General features: G+C 43.8%; 1 protein-coding gene across 2 annotated transcripts in view; it reads right to left on the bottom strand.

Moving 5' to 3' along the window:
* Positions 1–27,147, bottom strand: part of CACNA1B (calcium voltage-gated channel subunit alpha1 B) — a 206,271-nt gene that overhangs the window by 58,985 nt on the left and 120,139 nt on the right. For both annotated transcript variants that reach the window (XM_058524660.1, XM_058524661.1), the window contains exons 21-25: positions 8,264–8,390; positions 5,045–5,174; positions 4,624–4,683; positions 3,321–3,427; positions 407–503 (exon numbers count right to left, since the gene is read on the bottom strand). In XM_058524660.1, coding sequence (XP_058380643.1) covers positions 407–503; positions 3,321–3,427; positions 4,624–4,683; positions 5,045–5,174; positions 8,264–8,390 — 521 coding nt within the window. The remainder of the gene's footprint in view (positions 1–406; positions 504–3,320; positions 3,428–4,623; positions 4,684–5,044; positions 5,175–8,263; positions 8,391–27,147) is intronic.

Genomic DNA, 27,147 nt, shown 5'->3' with positions numbered 1-27,147 from the left:
CCAGTGCCACCGGGATGGAGGAAGGAAGAAGGGCCTCACAGGACACCACTGGGAACAAGCTCTCCTTGGGGGAGGGTCACAGAGCGAGAAAGTCCATCCCACCCACACAATGCATGATCTGAGAAAAACTAATGTGGGGCCTCCCCTCAGCTCTGCTCACCCCCACTCCACATGGGAAGCTGCAGCAAGACAGGGCCAGTTACATGTACACGTGTGCACACACATGCATAGCACACTGCACATACATGCATGCACACATTCACACACATGTGCACACAGACATGCACACCTATGTGTGCACACATGCACTGCACACACGTGTACACGCACACCCATATTCACACATGCATGCACACTCACACACACAGCCCTGCACGCTCCTCAAGCCCCAACTCCAGGCTCTCACCTTGAGCTTGGGCAGCCGTTTGATGGTCTTGAGGGGTCGCAGGACACGGAGGACTCGCAGGGACTTGATGGTGTTGATGTCTTTCCCTTTGGATCCTCTAGAAGGGAGAAGCCACATGCAGACAAGCAGGATGCACACCTGTGCCCAGCTCCCATGAAGCTCCCGAGGTCTGGGTCACGCTCCTCGGTACATTTTGTCTTGGGCCCCAGGGTGGAGGGTCTAGGAGCAGGGAGGCCTTGGCCCTGCAGGCACCACAGGCCACTGCGTCTCCTCCTACAGGTGGCCTGGCCAAGGCCTCATCTGAGTGGACAAGGACCAGGTCAGCAGCACCTGCAGTCCAGGGAGAGCTGAGCTTCCAGATGGGAAGAACCTGTTCTCCCAGCACCCCTTAACCCCCACCCCCAAACCAGCTTCACCGCTGTGCTGAGACCAGCAGTGAGAATGAAGAGGACAGAAGGGGCCTGCACCAGGACTGCAGACCCCACCTGGGGCCAGCACCAGGAAGCCCACAAGCAATGTGCCACCATGTCCATCAGTGCTAGAGCCTTCTAGAAGGGTTGGTTTCCCCTGCTTTTCACTCCTGGTAGAGGGAGGTCAGGGGACATGTCTAGAGCTCCCTGCTGGATCATGTCCTCTCTCAGCTGCCTAACGCTCATCTAGATGATGTAAAACTGACAGAGAAGGAGAGGAGAAGAGGGATGGGAGGCCTGGAGGGAGGGAAGGAGGGATGGAGAGTAAGAAAGAGAGAAAATAGAGGAATACAGAGGCAATGCAAGAGACAGGGGTGGACAAAGAAAGACAGACCAAGGGAGAGAGAAAGAAACAGAGAGGGAGAAAGGGAGGGAGAGAGAGGGGGAAAGAGCCCAGAGAAACAAAGAGGGAAGCAAACAGAGACACCAAGTCACCAAGAAAGAAGCAGACAGGTAAACCCACACAGGGGGAAGGGTGGTAAGACAAGAAGTCAGGTAAAGAAAATTCCAGGCACGAGAGGCAAGCTCAGAAGTCCAGCACGGTGGGCCCAGATCAGGTCCCCTCACAGAGGAAGCCAGAGAAGACCCAAGTGGCTCCCTCAGGCTGCCAGAGGCCCAGGAATTGTCCGACTCCAGGGCTGGCCCCTCCACCAATGCAAAGCCAGGACAGGAGTTTGAGGGGAGGGTCTTCTGAGAGGCCTTCACGGCTTCCTGCTAAGGAGGCCATTCTCAGAAGCAAGGCCACACCCTACTTGGGGGGGCAGTGGCTGAGGGCTCAGGACTCAGGGCCCTCTCCCATTCTGCTCAGAGGCCACCTCCCCAAGTCCCCCAGGAGCCTGCAGTGCGGAGGGGACTGGACCCCCAGTGGTCTTCCTCGGGCCGCAGCCAAGCTCTGGGGAGAGTGAGCTGCAAGGCCCAGGCAGGCGTCGTGAGGAAAGGAGAGCTGGGGTGACCCACCCCCTTCTTCTCTCCCAAGACCCAGCGGGGGCCCACCCTCCAGAATCAGATCCAACTCCCCCTGAAACACCCAGCATCAGACAGCCAGGTCAGCTATTCCATCACCCAGCGTGCCCATCCCCACCCCAAACCAGCTTCCTCCAGCCGCCCTGAGACCAGCACCAGAAGGAGAGGGGACAGGGGAGGCCTGCATCTGGGTGTGGGTCGGGAGGTGTGGGCCGCTCCCCGGGCACCTGTGTCCTGGAGGTCTAGGGGCTGCAATTCTCTCCTGCCAGCCCAGGGCCTTTCTCCTGCTGAGGCCGCCCGGCTGGATCTCACCCTTCCCCTCGTTCTCACTCCCAGGGTCCCTCACTGACGCTGGCAAAGCTGTCACTCCCTTTATGCAGAAAGAGGGTTGATTAAGACCCCCAAAGAAGAGGCAGTGCAGGGAGGCAGCCGTGGAGAAGAAAGAGAGGAAAGCCAGCCCTGACTCTGGAGAGCAGACTGGAGAGAGTGCCTCACGATGTCTGACATCCTGGCCACCCTGCCCACAAGGCGGCTAGCACCCAGAGGACTCACTGCCCTCGGGGACCACACTCACAGCCTCCAGCACTCCCTCGGGATGCCCTGCTCACCAGGTACCTCCTCACTAAGGACTGGCCAGCCCCAGCCGCAGCCCCAGCCCCATGGTGGCCCACGTGGGCGTGGCAGGAACACGCGGCCTGGGGACAGGCTCTTGCAGCATGCAGCTGGAGGGGAGGAGGATGAGTGGAGGTGAGCATGGTGATGACACGGTCCACAAGGGGCCGTCAGTGCGCTGTGATGTGGCAGTGCGGGGGAGAGAGGGAAGGCATTACCCCATGAAGCTCCTACCGAGAGTCCAGCAACAGAGAGACAAAGAGAAGAGAGTCAGTGAGGAGGCCTCGCCAGGCGCAGCTCAGCCTGCACCTTCCCCGTGGGCTCAAAGAAGATGAGACCCAACCCTCAGGATCTGCATCCACTCGGGGTCTTCCTTATCTCTGGGCCTCACCCCACCACTTCCCCCTGTATTTCCCCCCCAGCTCTACCTGCCTCACGCCTGCTGCCATGCAGGGTCTGAGGGAGCCAATCCGGGGCCAGCCACAACAGGGCTGAGCGTTCCTCACTACGGAGCCAGAGAAAGTGGCCTAACATCCTGATGGGGGAAGACGCCCACCAGCACCCACCAGCTCTGGCTGACCAAGCGGTGCAGCTGAGATCCGGGCAGGTCAAGTTGTTCTGAAGGACTCAAGGGGCAAATACCAAACAAGCCAGAGGCCTGCCCACCCAAGTCCAGAACCACGGGCTGTGTCAGGGACAAACGGGCCTTGAGGTCCTCCCGACCCCACACAGCCCAGACCCAAGCAGACAGGGATGGAGCTACAGACAGCCCACGGAGGCCAAGGGGCCCCTCCTTCCCTCACCCCCACACCTCATCACGGTTCTGGGAACTGCAGCCCGCCAGATCCAGAGCAAACGTGGGTACTTACGAGAAGGCAAACGCCACCAGGGCCCCACTGACCACAATGAAGTCCAGAATATTCCACAGGTCTCGGAAGTAGGCCCCAGGGTGCAGCAGCAGTCCCAAATCGATCATCTTCAGAGGAGAAACACACTTTAGGGTATCGAATATTTCAAAAAAGAAAGGCAGAGCCAGGCTTCAGAGTTTTGGGGTTGGGGGGATGGATGTCACTCCAGATCACGCCCTCCCAAGGGAAGGGGACATGGCCCAGCTCATGCCCTGTCAGGGGAGGGGACATGGCCCAGGTCATGCCCTCTGAGGGCCTCAATGGGCCTTTTGACCACAGTGTAATTGACCGTACCTTGACCTACATGGTCTCGATTAGCTGAGATCCTGCCTGGGCCCCCAACTCCCCTGGTCTCCTCCTGGAGACCCTCCTCCATTGCTGGGCTGCAGGCACACATAGCCCCCAGGAGCTCATACCCTGCCCAGACCCTCAGAGGGTCAGCTCCATGCAGCAGGAGGAAGAGCTGGTGGGATTCACAGGGACCTGGTTCTGCCACTCCTAGAGCTGTGATTTTTGGTAAGCACCTTAATGTCCCTAAGCCTCAGCTTCCTCATCTGTAAAATGGGATGACAATGGCTGCCCCCAGCAGTCTGCAAGGGTAAGTGAAGAAGCAGAGGCACACATACAAAAAAAGCCTCCCTGAGTCACGTACGTGGGCACACCCTAAGCTGCACTGCAGTCAGAGACTGCACACATGTGTACACATTCAACCACAGTGAACACACACCTGTGCAAACACACGCACCGGCCACTCATCAGACATTGATAAGGGAGCAACGCCTGTCAATACTTAGAGACAGAAAACAAAGGTCACAACGAAATGGTCGATTCTTAATCTACCATCAAATACTAGTCCTTTTAAACAAAAGTCTTCAGCACCCACTTGCCATAATCTTTGGGCACTGAGGCCACTGCCCTCTCCCAGAGCTCTCCTTCTTCCCAGCCCGACGTCACGGGCCCTCCTCTGCTGTCACGAGACAATGCTGAGGGTGGGGCTGAGCCCATGCTCGCACGTTAAGGGGAGTCATGGTGGAGACAGGCATGGCTGAGCTCCCCCAAGGCTGTGTGACATGGTGGTGACTCCTCCATGACATCAAACCTGTCTTGCAGGTGCATGTGCCCTCACGTCACCACACACGTGTGCATGCGTTCTCTCCCTGAGCACACACCCAGGGCACACCCTCCACACGCCTTCATAAGAGCGTACCAGCCCCATCCCATCTCGGTCATGAGGCAGGATGAGTGAGGCCCCAGGGTATCTCACCTTTATCACCATCTCAAAGGTAAAGACGCCTGTGAAAATGTAGTCCATATATTTCAGAGCCTAGAACCAAAAGGAAGGTTATTCACAAACGCTAGGCCAGAAGCTTGAGCCAGGGCCGTGTCAGAGGCTCCATGTTTCTCCTCCAGGCTTCTTAGCAGACAACCCACCAGCCAGGGGGCCTGCAGGCAGCGGTTGTGAGGAGGGCAGACTCGGCGAGCGTCCCTGTGGGAGCAGTCCCCTCTGGCAGCGGCCCCGGCTCTGACCCTGGGCACATCTCCACTCTTCCTGTCTCTAATGCGGGGCTGGACCAGGTGGCACCCCCAGACCTTCGTGCTCACACTCCCAGAGGGAAGAGGAGTGCCCAGTGAGCAGACAGGACCCGGCACCACCCAGCCCTCCACAGCCTGACAGCAGCACTCACGTTGTTCCTGGGCGAGTCTGTCCTCACAGGGTCCTCAGCAGCCAGGGCGATGCTGCTCAGGGCAATGACCACGAGAATGACCATCTCGAAGTACCGCATGGTCACAATGTAATGGCAGAAGCGGCGGAGCCTAGAGGATAAAGTACAGATCACGAGATGCCCAAAGATGGGCCAGGCTGGTTCCCTCACTGGAGCACAGGCTTGGCCTCTGCCTGCAAGAAGGCGTTTTTGCTAAGTGTCCCTGTGGTTGGGAGACAGTGGCCAGGTGACTGAGACTCTTGAGAGGCTGTCCCAGGAAGGGGGGTGAGAAGGCTGCCAAAACCCACAGCAGGGGCAGCAAACCACAGCTTGCAGCCAAATTGGTCTGGTCCCATTTGTGGACCTGAAGTCCTTTGAAGCACAGCCACGCCCACGCATTTACCTACTGTGTGTGGACGGCCACGCCTTTACAGGTTCACAGGCCTGGGATGGAGCGAGCTGTTCAAAGAGGAGGAGGCTGAACACCAACACTCCTGCAGAGAGCAGGCCCCCCTTGAGAGCCCCAAGACTTCTCTGGCCGTGCTGAGTATGGTGTCCTTTTCTGAGCCCCCAGAGCAGCATGTGCACACCTGTATTTCAGTCACCTGTCCACCTTCGCTCACCAGTCAGCATTAGTGACCACTATTCTGCTCCGTTCAGGCACGTTCTGGACACTAGGGCACAGCAGTGAACAGGACGCCAGTCAACAGTGCGACATAAACCAACGGGAGACTCTCAGACACTGACAAACGCTACAACACTGCTGTAGACAGCGACCTGAGGTCGGGGGGGCCCTCTAGGGGGACAGTGAAGCCGATCCCAGCGACCCAGTAACAAGAAGGAGCAGCCATGTAATGAACACGAGGCAGACTGTCTTTCCTGCCACTGCCAGGGAGGTGCTCTCCCAGCGCTTCCTCTGCATCCTGCCCCTCCCACTTCTGCAGGCTCATCCGCTGCCCCACTAGCCCCTCCAAACTCTTCCCCTCACCAACACCTCTGTATTCCCAAGCACCTTCCATCTGAAAGCACCTTCCACCTCCCACCCCCAGCCACACTTACCCACTTCCCTCTCTCCCGTAAAGGGATCTATTATGCTGCCCTCCTCCTCATCCCTGACCACTGCTGTCTGGGTGCGGAGGCACTGGCTTTGGCCTCCACACCCACTAGAGTCGCCCTTCCCAGGGCCACTGGCAACCTGACCTGCTGGCTCTTCTCCCTCCTCTTGAGACACCTTCCTTCCACCTCCACAACGCTATGTCTCGGGCCCTCTTCTGCCCCTGTTCCTCTTTCCTTCTAATCAACAGTCAGCAGTCCATCTCACAGCTGAGTCTCCACCACTTAGCTCTACCTGTGGCTCAGACTCCCGAGTCCACCTAGCCATGAGACATCCACCAGCTGCCCCAGGCTCTGTAGGATCTGCACTCACCTCCCCCCACCCCCAGCTCAGCCAGGGCCCCAGCTGTCAAGCAGAAACCCTGGGTGTCATCTTTGACATCTCCCTCCCCTTCCACATCTAATTTATCATCAAATTCTGCAGATTCTGCCTCTGAAATTTCTCCCCAAGCATTTCACTTCTAACTGTCACCACCATGACTATCCTCACTAAATCACCACCATCTCTTCCTGAAAACCTTGACCACTACTAAGTGGTCTCCCGTCTCCAGTCTTCTCACCAAAGGATTCTGCTGAAGTGCAAACTCATTGTGTCACACTCACCCAGGCTGTTAGGACCTCTCCACGCTCCTCAGGGCTCTTCATCTAACATCAGGTTTCTCCACAGGACACACCACAGGCTTTTCTCTACCCAACTCTGTCTCCAGCAGTTCTGAGCCTTATGTCTGTCACTTCTGGACCACTGTAAATGCTCTCTTCTCTACAAAGAATGCTTGTTCCTCCCTCTTCATCTTAACTCTTATTCACCCTTCAGGTTTCAACTGAGATCTCTCACTTCCTCCAGGAAAGCTCCGCTGACGTTCCCCGCCTGCTCCCAGACACCAGAACCTTTCTACTCTACCTTTCCCACTCTGTATTTATGTGACGGGCCACCTGTTCTCCTCCTCCACCACACCATCTGTGCTGAGGCAGGGGCCTTGTCTGTCTCCATCGCCACTTTACTCCTAATCCCTAGCAGAGCAGAGGGTGCTCCCAATGAATGTGAGTTGAATGAATGAAGAGAGAGGAAGAAGGAGGATGGATAATGGAGGGCTGGGTGCAGAGACTGCGGGATGCCCGAAGGAGAAGGGCTGGATGGACAAAGGGTAAAGGATGGAGCATGAGTCCACAGGACCCTGCTGCCCTCTGACCCCTGCCCTGGCCACGCTGGCTGCTGAGTGGTTCCACCTTTGCTCTCCCTGTCACCATTGCCCAGGGTGCTCTCCCTGCCCTTCCTCTCGTCTTTGCTCTAATCTTCCCTCCCATGGAGGCCCAACCTGACCCTTCCTCCCTCCTTCCAGCACCTCCAACAGTCCATGTCTCAACTGCCCACTCTGCGTCTCCTCTTAGCACTTACCACCCTGTGACACCTTTTGTCCTCCACTTATTTGTCTTATTTGCTGCCTGTCTCTCGACTAGCACATAAGCTTAATAAGCACAGGGGTCCCTGTCTGCTCTGTTCATTACTGTGTATTCCCAGCACCCAGAATGCTGTTTAGCTCATAAACACTGGTTGAACTAATGAAGGCAGTTGGACTGATGAGTGGATGAGAAACGCGTGGTGACTATGTGACAGATAAGCAGAGAGGAGCAGACATGGATAGACACGTGAGTGAACGTGATGCACACACGTGCACACATGGATGGTGGGCATGAGGCAAAGGTGGACGAGTGGAAGCATGTATGCATGATGGATGTAAACTGGGTGCGTGTGTGCGGAGACAAACACACGCCACAGCAGGGGTAAAGAGCAAGGCTCTGGAATTGACTGTCTGGGTTCAAACCCCAGCTCCACCACTAAGACAGGCTATGTGTCTGTGGACAAGCCATGGCACTCCCCTGTGGCTTCGTGCCCTTATCTGTGAAGTGAGGTAACCACAGTATGTACTTTGTGGATTGCTGTGATGATAAGGACGTTACTATATGTAAAGGGCACGGAATCCGTGCCTGCCAGGTCACTCAAGCACATGCAGCGATCATGTGCATGTGGATCATGGGCCACGGACAGATGGGATGGGCACACAGCAGGGGCGGGTGAAGGAGACTCACAGGTTGGTGGGGCTTAAACAGAACATGGAGCTGTATGGGACGATGGGTCGGGGGCCACTCCTCATCACATCCTCAGCTTCCACCTCCTTCTTCCCCTCTGCTTGGCTTTCCAGGTCCACGTTACCACCTACAAGGACACAGGGCCGCCAAGTTAGGGTGTGGCGCACATAAAGCTCACGCCACACAGGTCTCACCCAGGCAACAGACGCTCTCCCAGCTCCAACCCCACAGACAAGTGGGGCAGGTCCCTGGGAACGGCGTGTGGCTAAGAACCCAGCTTCAAACGAGACTCCCTGCAATAGCAGTCAGACTACGACTGAGGTGAATGCGGCCAGGACGGAGCCAGCACTGGAGAGTTGGGACCATCTGCCACAGAAACCCTAAGAGAGCCTTCCTCACCCTCGCTTCACCAAGCACTGCACTCTTGGCTCCGGATGCCTCCGCCTCCAGCAGGGGCTGTTAGTCTAGATGTTCTGAGAACACCAAAGCCTCCCTCAGCCCCCAAGACTGGGGCCGGTAGGCAGCCTGTTCCCAATTCAGCGCTCACCGCTCGAGTCCACAGGACCCTGGAGAGAAGGCACCGCACGGCTGCGTGGTGAGGACTCCCCACGGGACCTGGAAGAGCAGGGGCAGCCCTGGCCCACAGGCGCTCTCCTGAAACTGGCGATCCAGTCTGACCTGGCCCGGGTGCTCTCCTTCAGGACCCTAGCGAAGGCCCCACCCGCCAAGGACTCCAGCGCAGGGCACAGGCCAGCTCGCAGGCAGGCGCTGCCACAGTCCACACTCGCGCTCTGCTCCCCACTCCTCCTCCCCTCCCTGAGGCCCGTCCTTTGCTCTCTCAGCAACCCCTCTCAGGCTTGGCTCCTGCAAATCAAACTCCCCAGGGTTAAAATCGCTGTGACCTTTGTTCTTTTTAAGTAGATTTGTCGTCCGTGCATACTACTTTTCTCACAGTAGTTCTTCATTTTTAACTACCCTAACGTATATTTCAATTCTGTGGGTGACAGAGTTCCCGAGACCTCAGAGACGCCCAGGGAGACAGTGCAGTGAGTTGGAGCCAACGCCTACTGTTGTACCTCATTTTTACTTCTTAAAAAAACATAAAAGCAAAGAGGATGTTCAAGAGCAGCAGAAATGAGGGAGGTTATCTCCAGAGCTTGTGTGAAGAACAAGGCTCCAAGCCTCTCCCTCTGACCACTGGCCACTCTAAAGTCCTGCAGGGAATAGCTGGGCCAAAGAAAAAAGCCTTGAGCTGAATGTGAAAACAGCTCAAGCCACAGCAGTAGCGGGTTATGCCTCCTAGGCTGTGTGTCTACCTCCACCCAGCACCATCGATTTCCTTGCTGAAGGCATAAATTACATAATCTTCTTAGAAAGCAATTTGGCAATTGGCCCTAAAAAATTCTATCTATTGATTTAATTTGTAAGTCATTATCTCCTAAGGAAATCAAGCATGCACACAAAAATCTATATCCACAAAGGTGTTTGTTGTAAGTGCTTTTACAATAACTAAAAATTATAAAACGTACAACCACAGGAGATGGACTAAGTATGCAATATTTATATGAAGCATTATACTATGGATATTAAAAATGCCTACAAATAGTTTAAAAGACAAAAGAAGAGGTTTATGATATGGTAAGTAAAAAAAAAAAAAAAAAAAGACAGGCTACATACTTGTATATCCCAGACGAGCTCAACTACAAAAACAACACGTGTGGGGGAGAAGCAACACCAGGACAAGGATAACCGGGGATCTCTGACGCCGAGGTCATTCTCTTCACGCTGCTTTTCACATTTAAGAAGACGTTTCAGGATGAGCATGCATTACTTTTACATTAAGGAACATGGATTATTGTAAAACCACAGCTTTTCAGACGCTTCCACAATAACAATGAAGCAGACCTAAGAATAAGTAAACTGGGAGAAAAGAACCAACGTGGACTCAAGAAAGAATGCTGCTGCTCAAAAACAGTGGAACAAAGACGCCAGAGCCTGGATGGAAATACTTCTCCTGAAACAGATTTACTACAACAAAAATCATCAATTAAGTCAAAGCAGACCAAAAAACAAGCGGGGGGAGAGCATCAAAATGAGAACTGCAGCAGACTAAGTAAACTCATTGTTGGAAGCAGTTTACTAAAAAAAAAAAAAGAAAAAAAGACTTGACAGTAACAAAACTAAATCACTGAAACAGAAGACAATCAAGCAAGATGGCCAGACACAGAGGGTGAGTACAGAGAGGAAGAGAACATTCACCAGAAACAGCCGTGTGCCGGACATGTCCAGGTGCTTTCCCCTCTAACAGCACTCACTGGCATGTATTATTACCTCCATTTTCCAGATCAAGAAACTGAGGCTGAGCTGACAAATCACCTGTGGGGACACGATCCACCAAGGCTGGGACAGAACCCTGAGCCATGGCCTCCCTGCAAGGCAGGGAGGCTGAATGAGGCTTCACAGAAACTGCTCCCCTCACAGGGGCCACAGTGAGCCCAGGCTGCTGGGGCCCTGGGCTCCCGGGAAAGCGAACGTCACTCCCCTCTGACAAAACATCCATCCTGGCCCACAGAGACCCCACAGATTAAGGCAACCCTTCTCAACTTGAAGAGACTGTAAGCCCTGAAGTCCCCAGACGTCTATGGTGTAGAAAGAATTTCTCTCCTATACACTTAGAGTGGCACTAGCTATGTGCCATCCTTGGGAGAACTGAAAAAGTAGTCAATCAATTCATTTTCTGTAGGACTTAATTATCTCACAAAACCCCAGTTGAGAAAGGGTGGATTAAGGTCAATCATATATGAACTCAAAATAAAAAATATCACCAAACAAACAAGGAAGCGAGGTGACCACAGTGCAGGACAGCAGAAGCAGGAGCAGATTTACTGATACTGTTTACCCTCCACGGACTTCAGATGTGAGAGGTTTTAGACGAGAAATATGAAAAAACTAAATATAAATACGTAAAGAAATTAAAAAATGAATCTTAAAAAAATTAAAAAGCAATAAAAGTCTACAAAATTGACCCAGCATTTCAATGGTCTGTGAGAGAGAAGCTTAAAATGGACTCATTGTACCACTGAAAACAACCATAAAAGCTGAACAAAATACAAAGCATAACTGTTAAAGGCATTGGGAACCAAGCAACATGGACAGATCCTGAGAAGCTACAATCCTTGGGAGAAGGGAAGCACAGGAGGTGACGCCACAGGCACCCCAACTTTTCCCCTGAGGGCATTTTCCTATTTATAGTGCAAGGAAACAGAACCCGAGCAGAAAGCAACACTCTTACTGGGAAGAGGAGAGAAAGACTGGAGACAGAATGACACAGTGTCTGGGAACGAGGAGCAAAGTCCCAGAGAGGAGAGAAGCACAGGGAAGGGAGCCCTCCATCAGGCAGGATCAGTCGCCTCCCATCACCCCTGCACACGCCCAAGATGAGGCCGGTCTCTACCAGAAGCAAATGCCCTCGAGGAAGCTCACCTCAAAGGAGAAAGCAGGGTTGAAGGCTTGATACTGGGTGCAAAGCCAATACAGATTTAACTTTGCCGTTATTTTTTATTGGGATTGTTCTTGTTTTTGTTAGTGTTCTGGTCACAGAGCTGCATAGATCTTAAATCATTTGCTCTTAACCCTATTTTTTCTCCAAGGCCTATTATTTTCAGTGAATGGCATTTTCAAGAATGCATATATCATGTTACAGCAGGAACGTCTGTACTTCAGGAAGATAGAAAATGATATTAAAGGAAGGTCTCAGATGCAAGAACACAAGGTAAGCCAAAACATTTGTAAGCCAAGAAACTGGTATCTCTAAATAAATAGTCTCTGTGAAGTCTAAACAATAATAATATCTATTCTGTGAGATTAGAAAAAACACTAAAATACTGGACGACAATAACAAGGGAGTCGGGAGAACGCGACCAGAGCTGCTGGTCTAAGGTCTTAGCATCGTTCAAAGGACTTAACAAACAACTGTAGATTTGTTATGCATGCACGATAGAATTACAAGGATAACCACTAAAAAAACAGAAATAGAATTCATAGTTTTTAAACTAGCAGAGGGAAAAATGTGATATGTAAGCAAATAAACAACCAATTATGCAATATTAAAAAAGAAGAAAAGGAGAAAAAAAGCATAGGGAAAAATGGAACAAACGTCACAACCTAAAATGGATGAAGCAAGTCCAAGGAAACCAATAATCACATCAAATATACGCAACTGAACCTGGCTATTAATTGACATAGATTATCCAGCTGGATTTTTTAAAAATACAGTTATATGTAGTTTCTAAAAGATAAGCTTAAGATATAAGGCCATATAAAGGTTGAAAGTCAACAGATGGAAAAAGATTCATCTGGCAAATGTTCATTTAAAAACAAAAAAGCCCCTATATTCACATCAGAAAAATACATTTTAAGAAAAAAATCATTATTAGAGTTAAAGAGGGTCACCACAAGATGACAGAATGTTCAGCTCCAGTAAGACATAACAATTTTGAACATATACAAAGTAGCTTAAACTACAGAAAGGAAACACACAGATTTTAACAGAAAGATGTTTTTTTAAAGAAGAAATTTTTTAAAAAGCCCCCACAAAAGAGATTCAGAAACACATGGTTACTACTTTAGAAATATACGCATTAGTACTTGGTCATTTGTTAGATTGTTGTCTGTACTGAGCTGCATGTTTCAAACTCCTCAAAATAACTGCACTAAATAAATAAATATATCTACAAAGCAATGCACATCTCTCAGTTATCGATGGGCCAGTCAGGCAAAATATTAGTGAATATACAGAATACTTAGCAATACAACTAACAAATTTGATTTAGCAGACAAATATAAAAAGCCAGTGTTGCCCAAATTAGAGGAAACATATTCCCATTAAGCACACATGGAACATTTATACAGTCGACCACACGCTAAGCCATAAAGCAATGGTTAAGTAAGTACATCTCAAAGGAAACCATCATATAGCTCATATTCTCTAATCACAGTGCAATTAAGTTAGAAATTAAAGCAGTAATCAGAAACAAAAAGATAATTAAGATTTAAACTTTACAATTGGAAATTGAAAAACAGACTTTAAAGAGTTCATGGTTCAAAAATTATACATTCATAGGAAGTATGATTGTGTCTACGTAGAAAACAAAATAATCCTCAAAAAATTATTTAGAGTAACAAGAGAGTTTGGCAACTCTGTGGCTGGACACAAAATCGACAGACAAAAACTGCCTGTATTTCTATACAGTAGGAGCAAATAATTAGAAAATACAAACTTTTAAACAATACCATTTAAAAAACAGATTCAGCAAAGTAAAAAGACAAAAGAAGGAATTTTAGGGCAGTGAAACTACTCTGCTTGATGCCATACTGTTAGATATATACCATTATGCATGTGTCCAAACTCTTAGACTGTGAAACACCAACAGTAAACCTTAATCTACGGAGTGTGGGTGACAACGACGTGTCAACACAGGCTCATCGACTGTAACAAACATACCACTCCAGTGTGGCCATGTTAATAGGGAGGGAAGTGGTGCGCGTGCAGGAGCAGGAAGTATATGGCACGTCTCTGTACTTCCTGCTTAATTTTAACTGTGAACCTAAAACTGCTCTAAAAAAAATAAAAAGACAAAATTTTCAGGATAAAAGAAAACAGATACAAACACAAAATCAAAGAAGTTACATAAAAATCCTATAATCTTACATTTGAATCACAAATGCCAAAAGAATATATGATATATTCTTCTCTTTAAAAAGAAAACAAAATCCTGAAAAGCCTAAGAGCAATAAAAACCCAGTAGCGGGGCCGGCCCGGTGGCGCAAGCGGTTAAGTGCGCGCGCTCCGCTGCGGCGGCCCGGGGTTCGCTGGTTCGGATCCCGGGCGCACACCGACGCACTGCTTGGTAAGCCATGCTGTGGCGGCGTCCCATACAAAATGGAGGAAGATGGGCACCGATGTTAGCCCAGGGCCGTCTTCCTCAGCGGGAAAAAAAAAAAAAAAAAAAGAGGAAGATTGGCGGATGTTAGCTCAGGGCCGATCTCCTCACAAAAAAAAAAAAAAAAAAAAAAAAACCCAGTAGCAACAACCACATTACTAAATAAATACCATTTCTCATCAAAGGAGCCACAGCATCTCAGATCAGGTTCCACAGAAGCAGAGCATGAGATGAGGGTCCGTGTGCAAGTGACTGATTGAGGACACACTCCCAGGAGAAACTGGAGGGAGCAAGAAAGCACAAGAGGGAAGAGAAGGAAGCCAAGGAAGTTTTGTGACAGTGGCGTTAGCCTGCTCCCACAGGGAACTCTGGGGTCTGAATTAAACCTCAAAGTTGTCCCGACCCAAAGCCAGAGGGCTGGGCTTTCACAGTCCCACACCTGTCCTTTACCGGCTGGGCCCACCTGGGGGCTGTGAACTCCCATGTACTTCCATCGCCCATCCTCTGCGTACACTGGCAAAGCACCTCCACAATCGAGGACGGTCCTCTGAAGAAGAGCGGAAGATGAGGCCACTGGGGGCAAAAGCCCACGGAAGTAGGGAAGGAAACCTGCAGGCATAGCCAGTGTGCAGCACACAGGTCTTCTTGGAGAAATGGCTGATTCCAGGTCTGGGGCAGGAAAGGTACATAATGATCCGCAAACTGTTGTCATAGATGACAACCAGAAACCTGTCAAAGACAACTACAGGCAAGTGAGAAGGTGACAAAAGCTGACTTTAAGGGGCTCCTACTGGCCAAAGATGGGATAATTTGGGCATGAAAAGTAATAGTGAGTTAAAAAGACTTAAACACATCAAACACATTAAAATCCAAAAATTCATAACAATTTTCTTAAATCTCTCATTGGTCATATTTGGAATTCTGAGAGCAAAAACTCACTATTTTGAAAACCCACATACAAATAAGGGACAGAATTAAGCATATGTCTTGCTTAATACAAATACAAACTGTATCTCAGGGTAACCAAATAGTTGATAAGTTCTTCCTTACAGAAAAAGTCGAAATAATAAATGCAGAAAGAATGATAGGATTATAAATCCACCATTTTGCGACACCTAATACAATCACAGATCTGGGTGACAGTCATGAGTGTGCACTAAAACCATTAGGGAGAGGCTGGTGGAGAACAAGGGTGGATCAGGCCAAGCCCACTGATCATCGCCAAAAGGAAAACACTAGACATTATGTGATGCCTGATGTAATGCAATAGAAGTGTATACCACCGTCTAAGAAGCTTCCCAAAAGAGTTTAATTTGATCCAATCAAGTCTCTAGATCTACAGTTTGCAAACAAGAGCAATTTTGCCTCCTAGGGATATTTGGCAATGTCTGGAGACATTTTTTGGTTGTTACAACTGCACGGTGCTACTGGCGTCTAAAGGGTGAAGGCTGGGGATGCTGCTAACACCCTAAAATGCACAAGATAGGTGCCAACAATAAAATTTCAATAATGCCACGGTTCAGAGGCCTGCTTTAGATCTAATGACCAGTTAACAGGAGATACCGAGGATAGAGGAATGTACTAAATGACCCATGATGAAATCAACCAAATCCAGAATGTGGGAAATTCTACAGGACAAATGACATAGCTTCTTCACAAATAAATGGCATGGATAAAATAAGAGGGGAGAAATTGTTATAGAGTAAAAGAGACGTAGACAGACTAAGCAAAGTCAAATGAGTAAATCTTGTTTGGATCCTGATTCAAATAAATCAATTGTAAAAAGTAATTTTCAAGGTAATTGGTAAAATTTGAACTTGGGGTAAGTATTAGATAATATTAATGAACTATTATCTACATTGCTAGGTGTAATAACGCTATTGTAGTTGTTAAATCCTTAATTGTTAGAGATGCTTACAGACAGTTACACAGTTGTGCGCCACATAACAACATTTTGGTCAACGACAGGCCGCATATACAACAGTGGTCCCATAAGATTAGTACCATAGAGCCTAGGTGTGTAGTAGGCTCTACCATCTAGGTTTGTGTAAGTATACTCTGTGCCGTTCACACAACGAAATCCCCTAACAACACATTTCTCAGAATGTGTCCCTGTCGTTAAGCGATGCAGGACTGTACCTAAAATAACATACAAAAAAAAAAAAAAAGGAGAAGTACAAGAGAAACAAGATTGGCAAAAGGTGGATAACTGCTTGGGGGCTAGTGACAGAAATATAGGAGTTCATTATAGTTGAGGCTCTGCTTTTAGTGTTTCAATTTTCCATATTAAAAAGGTTTTTATGTAAGCAGCAATAGAGACAAGACAGAGCCATACAAAGGAACAATTTAGACTAATGACTGGCTTCTCAACAGAAACAGCAGGAGGCAGAAGACAGTGGAACAGTCTCAATATGCTGAGAGAAAATAAGTAACAAACTAGAATGCCATACAAAGTGAAACTACTTTTCACAAACAGTGGCAAAATAAAGACTTTTCAAGCAAACTAAGAGAATTTACCGACATCAAATCTCACTAAAAGAAATAAGAAAAGATGTTCTTCAAACAGAAGGAGGAAAAAAGCCAAGTGGATGATCTGAAATACAAGGAGTGATGAAATACGAGAAGGAAGAAAGAAATCAACAGCAAAAAAAGAAAGCAAAAACAAAAATTAAAAAAACACATTAAGAAACCTCTACTTTCGGAAATTCAAAACCATACCTTATAAATAATTCATGAATCAAATAAGAAATCATAATTAAACTTAGAAAAAGATTTAGAACTAAAAAAAAATTATGTTTTGAAACTTGTAAGACACAACTAAAATACTTCTTGAAGAGAAACTTCAAGCCTTAAACACATTATTAGCAAAGTAGAAAGGCTTCAATGTCATGACTGAGTATCCAACTAATAAATGAGAAAAAGAATATTACAATAAAGATAAAGAAAGTAGAAGAAAGGAAATAATAAATAAGAACAGAAATTAGTGAAACAGAAAACAAAGATACAATAGAGAAGATCCAGAAAGCCAAAGATTGCGACTTCGATAATCTATTTAAATTGACAAACCTTTAGGAAAAAAAGTGTTTATCAAAGAAAGGAGAGAAGAAGGGAAGAATGGAAGGAAAGAAGGAAGGAAGGAAAGAAGGGAGGGAGGGAGGAAGGAGGGAGGAGGGAGGGAGGAGGGAAGGAGGGAGGGAGGAAGCAAATTAGAAATGTAAAAGTGGCCATAACTACAAAATACAGCAGAACTAAACAGATAAGAGGCTGGTTCTCATAGATAATGGCAGTCACCTACACTAAATTTCTCCCCATATCCACCATAAATCATATGGTCAATAAGGAGAGTTAATAAAATCATCCACAGTCCACGTCTACAGCATATGAGAAATAAGAAAACTATGAACTTGCATTTACATGTAAGTAAGGAAACAGACCTCTGAGACCTGCAGAATCAGGGAGGGATTGTGTGGAAGAGGGAGAGTGAAGCAGGATCCTAGTGATGGTGGAATATGGACAACAGCAACTAGTGCCCATTCACAGAAAAGAGGGCCCTACCCTAAATAGAAAAACACTGAGAACAGGTCTGAGACCTGGTGGATCAGAGCATTGCTCCTGGGGACTTGAAAGTAAGGGCTTGGAAAGTACATGGGACTGGAGGTGGCAACCTCAGGGTGACATTGTTTCTAGAGAAAAAGATACTTGAAAGGGAGAGGTACACTTTGGTGGCTTAGTGATGGAGGGAAAGAAACAAGTGGCTAAGGTCCAGGGTCCTCCAGAGATAGGATTTTATCATAAATTCATAACTAGACAGACACTCCCCCCAAGGCACCACTGAGTAAAGAAACTGAATTTCATTGTAGTAATAGAAGGGGGTGTTCCTGAACTAGAAAGCAAGTAAGCTGCCCAACCTCTCCCCTACTCTCCACAAAATCACATGTAACAGCTGGTCTAGGAAAATTTAACACATTTCCTCATTTTCAGAAAAAGGAACCCAACATCCATACAAAGAAATGGATACTATAAGAAAATGGAGAGTGGTTAAGTTAGGCACACTCTGCTTCAGTGGCCCTGGTTCAGTTCCTGGGCATGGACCTACACCACTCGTCGATGTCCATGCTGTGGTGGCGACCCACATACAAAATAGGGGAAGACTGGCACAGATGTTAGCTCAGGGCAAACCTTCCTCAGCAAAAAAAAAAAAAAAACTACTCCACAAAAGACAACTGCAAAGCAGAAGAAAACTGTAACACAACTTTCCAACATGAATTAAATATAATTAAACAACCAATTGCTAATAAGAAAAAACACCACAAATCAGATTCAAAAGCTCAAAATAAAAATGTATGGACAACTAGCAGATGTGAAATGAGAACTGACTAAACTCAGGAGAGAAATTGAAAAAACAGAAAAAATCATCTCAGAAATCACAAGGAGTCCAAGGGAAAATAGATATGACTGAAAGTATAGCAAGAGAAAAAAAACATAGGAGTGAAATGAGCCAAGAGAAAATATGAAATAAGGAATGAATTTTCAAAAGGATCAGAGAGAAAGTTATACAGAAGACAGGCAAATCAGATCCAATATTTATATAACTGGAATGTCTGGAAAACAAAAATAAAACAATGTAATAGAACTACCATTAAAACTGTAATCCCAGAAACTTTTCCTGAAATGAAATAACACCTAGCAATTGATTTTTGGCTAAATGCCAAAGTAATTCAATGAAAAAAGGATAGCCTTTTCAATAAATGGCAATGAAACAAATGGATATCCATGGATGGGAGGGTAAAAAGAACCTCAACCCTTACCTCGCGTTATATATAAAAATCAACTCAAGACTTCGGCTTCTGAAAAGATGGAATAGAAGCATTTCCCCCATTCATCCTGCTAAGCACAACTAAAAACCCTGGACATCATATATAAGGCAAACACAAGAAGATTCTGAAAGGCGGAGAGAAGAAGCCAGACTGGTTAGGGACCTTGGGACCTGAGGAACAACACAGAAGTAAGTTTTTCTTTTCTGGGTTCTCTTTTATGCCTCATATATCCCTAGTGCTGGAGAATCTGGCAATCCAGAAACGCCAACAGGCACAGATTTTTAAAAGCCCTGACAAAAGTCAACTCTCCCTAGTGACAGGACCAGGAAGGGTACAGCCTAGCAAGATGGGAAACTCATAGACTATAACCACTCTACTATAGCCAAACACCACAGAAAAAGAACTGCAGCCCCACCTCCACTCACATGAGCAGAGACCAAGTGGGGAGCCTGGACTTCTACCCTTACCAGCCTGTAATGAGGTACCCCAAAGCCCCTGCTGGGGTGGTATCAGAGAGAGCCAAATGGGGAGCAGGGACTTTCATCCCCACCCTGGGGTAACAAGACCCCCAACCCATGCAAAGTCAGTAAAGATCACATGGGTAGCCTGGACTTTGATTCCCACCCAGAAGTAATGAGGTACCCCCTTCCCTTTACTTACTAGAGTGAAGCCTAGTGGAAAGCCAGGACTTTTACCACCACCCAAAAGCAATGAGGTCAACCCCATTGTGTCAATGGAAGCCATATGGGGAGCAGCAACAAGGCACTCCCACCTCTTCCAGAGAGGATGACATCAGTGGAGGCCCAGTGGGGAGACAGAACTCCCACGCTAGCCCAGCAAGAACAAGAAGCCCACTCTCACTGGGTGTCAATGGAGGTTGAGTGAGGAACCTATACTTCCACCTCCATCTGTCAATAATGAGGCAGTTCTCCCACCTTCCTCCTGCTGGAGCAGTGTCACAGTATATGAGCTAGAAGAAGATTTAAATAAAACTCAGAGGCTCATAACATAATATCAAAATGTCTAGGCTTCAATCAAAAATCACTGGTCACACCAAGAACCAGGAAAATCTCAATTTGAATGAGAAAAGACAATCCATAGACACCAAGATGATACAGACGTGAGAATTATCTGACAATGATTTTAAAGCATCCATCATAAAAATGCTTCAACAATTTAAAACACACTTGAAACAAATGAAAAAACAGAAAATCGCAGCAAAGAAATAGAAAGTCTTAACAAAGAAATAGAAGATAAAAAGAAGAACCAAATAGAAATTTGAGAAGTGAAAAATACAATAACTGAAATTAAAAACTCAATAAATGGGCTCAACAGCAGAATGGAGGGCACAGAGAAAAGAATCAGTGAATTGAAAGTCAGAACAATAGAAATTACCCAATCTGAGCAACAGAGAGAAAATAGACTGAAAAAAGTAAACAGAGCCTCAGGGACCTTTGGGACTATAACAAAAGATCTACCATTCATGTCAACAGAGTCCTGGAAAGAAAAGAGAAAGAGGGCAGAGCTGAAGACATATTCAAAGACATAATGGATGAAAAATTTCCAAATCTGGCAAAAAGACATAAACCTACAAATTCAAGAAGCTGAACGAACCCCAAACAGGATAAATCTAAAGAAACCCATGCCAAAATACATCATAATCAAACTTCTGAAATATAAAGACAAAGAAAAAATCTTGAAAGCAGCAAGAGAGAAACAACATCTTACCTATAGGAAGAAAACAATTCGAATGACAGTGGATTTCTCATCAGAAACCATGGAGGTCAGAAGGAAGAGGCACACGTTTTTTTCAAGTGCTGAAAAAAAAAGAACTGTCAACCCAGAATTCTATACCCAGTGAAAATATCCTTCAAGAATGAAGGGAAAATCAAGACACTCTCAGATGAAGGAAAACTAAGAGAATTTGTCACCTGCAGATGTACCCTAAAAGAATGGCTAAGGAAGGTCCTCCAAACAGAAAGTAAATTATGAAAGAAGAAATATTGGAATATCAGGAAGGAAGAAAGAACAATAGAAGGAGTAAAAATATGGGTAAATTCAACACACTTTCCTTCTCCTCTTGAGTTTTCTAAATTATGTTTGACAGTTGAAGCAAAATTATAACACACACTTATGTGGTTCTAAATATATGTAGAGGAAATATTTAAGATAATTATATTATACATGGGGAGGAAAAAGAGAGGCAAAATTTCTATACTTCACTCAAACTGGTAAAATGACAACCCCAATAGACTGGGATAAGTTATATATAGAATGTAATACCTAGGTAACCATTAAAAAACCAATACAAAGAGATATACTGAAAATACTATAGATAAATCAAAATGGAAGTCTAAAATATAAACAAATAACCTGCAGGATGGCAGGAAAAAGAAACCAGAGAAATGAAAAACAGAGAGAACACACAAAACAAAAAATAAAGCAGCAGATTTAAGTCGTGACATATATAATTACATTAAATGTAAATGATCTAAATATTCCAAATAAAAGACAGGATTGACAGAATGGTTTAAAAACACGACCCAACTATAAGCTATCTACAAGAAACTAACTTAAAATATAACCATACAGCTAGTTTGAAAGTAAAAATGTGAAAAAGATATGCCATGCAAATATTAATCAAAACAAAGCAGGAGTGGGTATATTTATATCAGATAAAGTAGACATCAGGGCAAAGAAAATTATCAGGTACAGAGACATATTATGCAATGATAAAAGGATCAGTCTTTGAAGACTGACATAATTCTAAATGTGTATATACTCAACAGCAGAGCCGCAAAACATGTGAAGCAAAAACTGATAGAACTGAAAGGAGAAACAGATAAATCCAAATTTAAAGTTGGAGACTTGAATACCCCTTTCTCAACAACTGATAGATCTAGACAGAAAATCAGCATGCACACAGAACTCAACAACACCATCAACCAACAGGATCTAATTGACAATTACAGAACACTCCACCCAACAACAGCCGTATACCCATTCTTTTCAAGCACCCACAGAATATAAACCAAGATATGTCATATCCTGGGCCATAAAACAAACCTTAACAAATTTAAAAGAATTGAAATCATGCAGAGTGTGTTCACTGACCACAAAGTAATCAAATTAGAAGTCAATAATAGAAAGATAACAGGAAAATCTCCAAACACTTGGAAACTAAACACCACACTTCTAAATAATCCATGAGTCACAGGAAATCTCAAGGGAAGTTTTTTAAATGGAAATGGATGAAAATGAAAATATAACATATCAAAACCTGTGGGACACAGCTAAAGCAGTGCTAAGAAGAAAATTTATAGGACTAAATGTTTACAATAGAAAGGAGGGAAAGATTCAAATCAATAATCTAAGCTCCCATTTCAAGAAACTAAAAAAGAGCAAAATAAACCTGAAGAAAATAATCAAGAGCAGAAATCAAATGCAATTGGAAACATAAAAACAATAGAGAAAATCAACGAAACAAGAATCTGGTTCTTTGAAATGATCAACGAGATTAACAAAGCTCTAGCAGGACTGACAAAGAAAAAAGAGAGAAGACACAAATTGCCAATATCGAGAAGGAGACAGGGGCTGTCACTACAGATCATGAAGACATCAGAAGGATAATAAGGGAATACTACAAACAACCATACACACATAAATTTGACAACTTAAATGAAATGGATCAATTCCTTCAAAAGCACAAACTACTATAACTCACCCCATATGAACTAGATAGCATAGCCCTATAACTATTAAGGATAATTTTTAAATTCCAAAAAAGAAATGTTTCACTGACAAATTCTACCAAACATTTAAAGGAGAATTAACACCAATTCTACACAATCTCCTCCAAAAAATAGAAGGAACGTTTTCCAATTAATTTTATAAATTCAGCATTATTCTGATACCAAAACCAGACAAAGACAGCACAGGCAGACCTCAGAGATATTGCAGGTTTGGTTCCAGACCACTGCAATAAAGTGAATAGCACAATAAAGTGAGTCACACGAATTTTTTGGTTTCCCAGTGCATGTAAAAGTTATGCTTACACTATACTGTAGTCTATTAAGTGTGCAATAGCATTGTGTCTTAAAAAACAATGTACACAACTTAATTAAAAAAATACTTTATTGCCAAAAAATGCTAACAATCATCTGAGCCTTCAGTGAGTCATAATATTTTTGCTGGTGGAGGGTCTTCTAAAAAATGCAATGTCTGCAAAGCGCAATAAAGCAAGGCACAATAAGACAAGGTATGTGATACAAAAAAAGCAAACTACAGACTAATATCCCTCATGAATACAGAGGTAAAACTCCTTAACAAAATATTAGCAAAGAGAATTCAGCAATATATATAAATAATTATACACAACGACTAGTAGAGTTTATCCCAGGGATGCAAGGCCAGCTTAATATTTGAAAATCAATCAATGTAAACTGCCATATTACAGAAGAAAAACCACATGATCATATCAACTGATGCAGAAAATCATTTGAAAAAATTCAACACTCATTCAATATAAAAAATCCCATAAAAGTAAAAAAGGAATAGAGGGGAATTTTCTCAACTTGATAAAGAACATCTACAAAAAAACTCCAAAAACCTGTAGCTAACATCATACTTAATGGTGAAAGACTGTATGCTCCCTCGTCTCACAAGACAGAAACAAGAGAAGGATGTCCGTTCTCACCACTGCTACTCAACATAGTACTGGAAGTTACGGCCAGTGCAATGAGGGAAGAAAAGGAAATAAAAGGCATATACATCAGAAAGTATATTTGCAGATGACTTGATTCTCTATGTAGAAAATCCTAAGGACTCTATAAACCCCTAGGGGAAATACAAACCAAAGTTACGTGATTTTTTAAAAATATGATAAAAATGAAGATGCCCAATGTCAGAATCCATAGGATACAATTAAATTAGTAATTAGAGGAAAATTCATAACCTTAAATAATCATATAACAAAAATTAAAGAATAAAATAAACTAAGTCCCAACCCAAGAAGCTAGAAAAGTAACAACAAATTAAGACAAAAAGAGCAGAAGGAGGGAAATAATAAAGATAAAATTGGAAAGGAATGATTTAAAACATAAAACCATAGTAGAACTAATAAATAAATTAAAATACTGGTTCTTTTTATTAAAATATACAAAATATATAAACCACTAACTGATCTAATAAATAAAAAAAGAGGAAAACACAAAATACACAGGATAAAAAATGACAAGGCGGAAAAACACTGAACCAGAGAAAACTAAAAAAAAAAAAAAAAAAAACCTGAGCCACTTCTTTGCATAACTCTATGTACATAAATTGGAAAACCTAGATCAAATGGATAATTTCTAAGGAAATTATAATTTACCAAACTGATCTCAGGAGTTAAGAAAGTTTAAACAGATCAATATCCATACAGAAATAGAGAAATTATCAAAGAACTACCCTACCAAAAAAGACCAGACTCAGATGATTTCACAAGGGAATTCTGCCAAACCTTTAAAGACCAAGTAATCCTAATGCTACTTAAACTATCCCAGAAAAGGAAAAGAAAACTTTCTAATTCTTTTTATGAATCAATAATAGGTATATCTTACAGAACACCTCCTCAGGTAAAATTCCCCAAAAAAGCGCCTCTTAGTTTTATAAATCCCACACTTCAGGAGAATACATGTCTCTCTCATCACAATGCTTTTTGGGTTTTTCTGGCTGATGTTTATGTAGGAAAAATGTATACATCCCCAAAACTCAATATAACATTTTTAACAAAAAAATGTAGGAGAAAAACTCTCAGGCAAGATTCAAATTCAGTTGGTCAACTATCAGAATCATGTGTGAATGTTTTTGAAAAGTTCAATAGTTTCAACAAAGGAGGTGTCCAAAACAATTGCCTGTTAACAGCTATTTTAACTGTGGTGATCAGGAAACAATATGTTAAGCATTTTACGTCCTAATATGATAGTTTTTACTTTTCAGTGTTTAACTGTGCTTTAGGTATATTTTAAGAAATTGGTTGGGGATTTTGAGGACAACCAATTGTAATACATTATAATTTTTATAGTACATTATAATTTTTCCTATTTAAAATAATGGGAAATGAGACTCCCATTACAACATTTGATTTGAAAGTCAAGCAAGAGATAACTGTATAGCATTAGTATCTAACACTTATGATACCTGAACATAATATAAGAAAGCCACAAAACACATTTCACTTTAAAGTATCAATCCAAAAGTCCTACATAAAATACTAGCAAATTGAATCCAACATCACATTAAAAAATAAATATGATAACCAAGTATTCTAAGATTGCAAAGGCAGTTCAATATCAGAAAATTCATTACTATAAATCCCCATACTTAAGGGGAAAAAATATATGATCTCTATGGATGCTGAAAAGGCTTTCAACAAAATTCAACATCTATTTCAGATAAAAATACTTACTGAATTAGGAATTAATGGATACTGTAACATGATTTTATACACACATGCACACTTCTCAAGCCCAAAACCAGAATCTTACTTAGTGTTGGCAGAAACAAGGTAAGAGTACCCACTAACTCCACTGTTATATGACAGTGTATTAGCCAGTGCAATCAGGCAATAAAAATAACAATGAGAGGCCTAAGACTTGGGATGGAATAGTTAGAACTGTATTTGTAGAAGTTTTGATACGATACTTGGGAAAACACCCAAAAAGAGTCAATGCTAAAACAAATAAACAATTTGAGAATTCAGAAAACTAGTAGGATATAAAAGTAACATATAAAAATTAATAGCCTAGACTTCTGCCTTCTAGCAGAAGTAGTAACAGGGACCAAATTAACCCTCCCACCAGTAACAATCAAAAACACCACACATTAAGAAAATTAAAAGACAGCCACAAACAGGGAAAAAATATATGCAAACTACTTATCTGACAAAATACTTGTATCCAAAATATACAAAAAAAAGAAATCTTGAAACTCAACAATTAGAAAACAACCAACCCAATTAAAAAATGGGAAAAAATATGTTCTCAGACCACAATGGAATTAAACTAGAAATCAATAACAAAAAGATAACTAGAATATCCCAAAATTTGTAGAGATTAAATAACACCCTTCTAAATAACACGGGTCAAAGAAGAAATCTCAACAGAAACCTAAAAATATTTTTAACTAAACGAAAATAAAAACACAACCAATCAAAGTTTGTTGGGTGCAGCAAAAGCAATGCATAGAGGGAAATTTATAGCATTGAATGCAAATATTGGTAAAGAAGAAAGATCTAAAGTCAATAACTTTCCACCTTAGGAAACAAGAAAAAGAAGAGCAAATTAAATCCAAAGTGGGCAGAAGAAAAGAAATAATAAGAATTAGAGTAGAAATCAATGACATTGAAAACAGGAAATCAATAGAGAAAAATCAACAAAACCAAAAGCTGGCTCCTTGAAAAGATCAGTAAAATTGATAAGCCTCTAGCTAGGCTAACTAAGAAAAAGGAAGGAAAACACAAATTACTAATATCAGAAATGAAAGAGGGGACATCATTACTGATCCCATGGACATTAAAAGATAATAAAGGAATACTATTGAACAACTCTATGCCCACAAATTCAATAACCTACATGAAATGGACGAATTCTTTGGAAGGACATGATCTGCCAAAACTCACACAAGGAAAAACAGACAATTTAAATAGCTTATATCTATTAAAAAGATTGAATCAATAATTAACTACCTTTCAAAACAGAAAGCACCAGGCCCAGATGGGTTCACTGGTGAATTCTACCAAACATTTGAGTAAGAAATTATACCAATTCTCTACAATCTCTTTCAGAGAATAGAAGCAAAGGGAATACTTTCTAACTCATTCTATGAGGTCAGCATTACCCTAATACTGGAACCAGACAAGACATTACAAGAAATGAAAAACATAGACCAATATCTCTCATGAACATAGATGCAAAAATTCTCAACAAAATATTAGTAAATTGAATCCAAAAAAGTATAAGAAAAATTATACAACACAACCAAGTGGGATTTATCCCAGGTATACAAGGCTGGTCCAACATTTGAAAATCAATTAATGTAATCCATCACATCAACAGATTAAAAAATAAAAATCACATGATCATGT

This window comes from Diceros bicornis, chromosome 28 (genome assembly GCF_020826845.1).
Source record: "Diceros bicornis minor isolate mBicDic1 chromosome 28, mDicBic1.mat.cur, whole genome shotgun sequence".
Classification (NCBI taxonomy): domain Eukaryota; kingdom Metazoa; phylum Chordata; class Mammalia; order Perissodactyla; family Rhinocerotidae; genus Diceros; species Diceros bicornis.
This window is presented reverse-complemented; position numbering and strand designations above follow the sequence as displayed.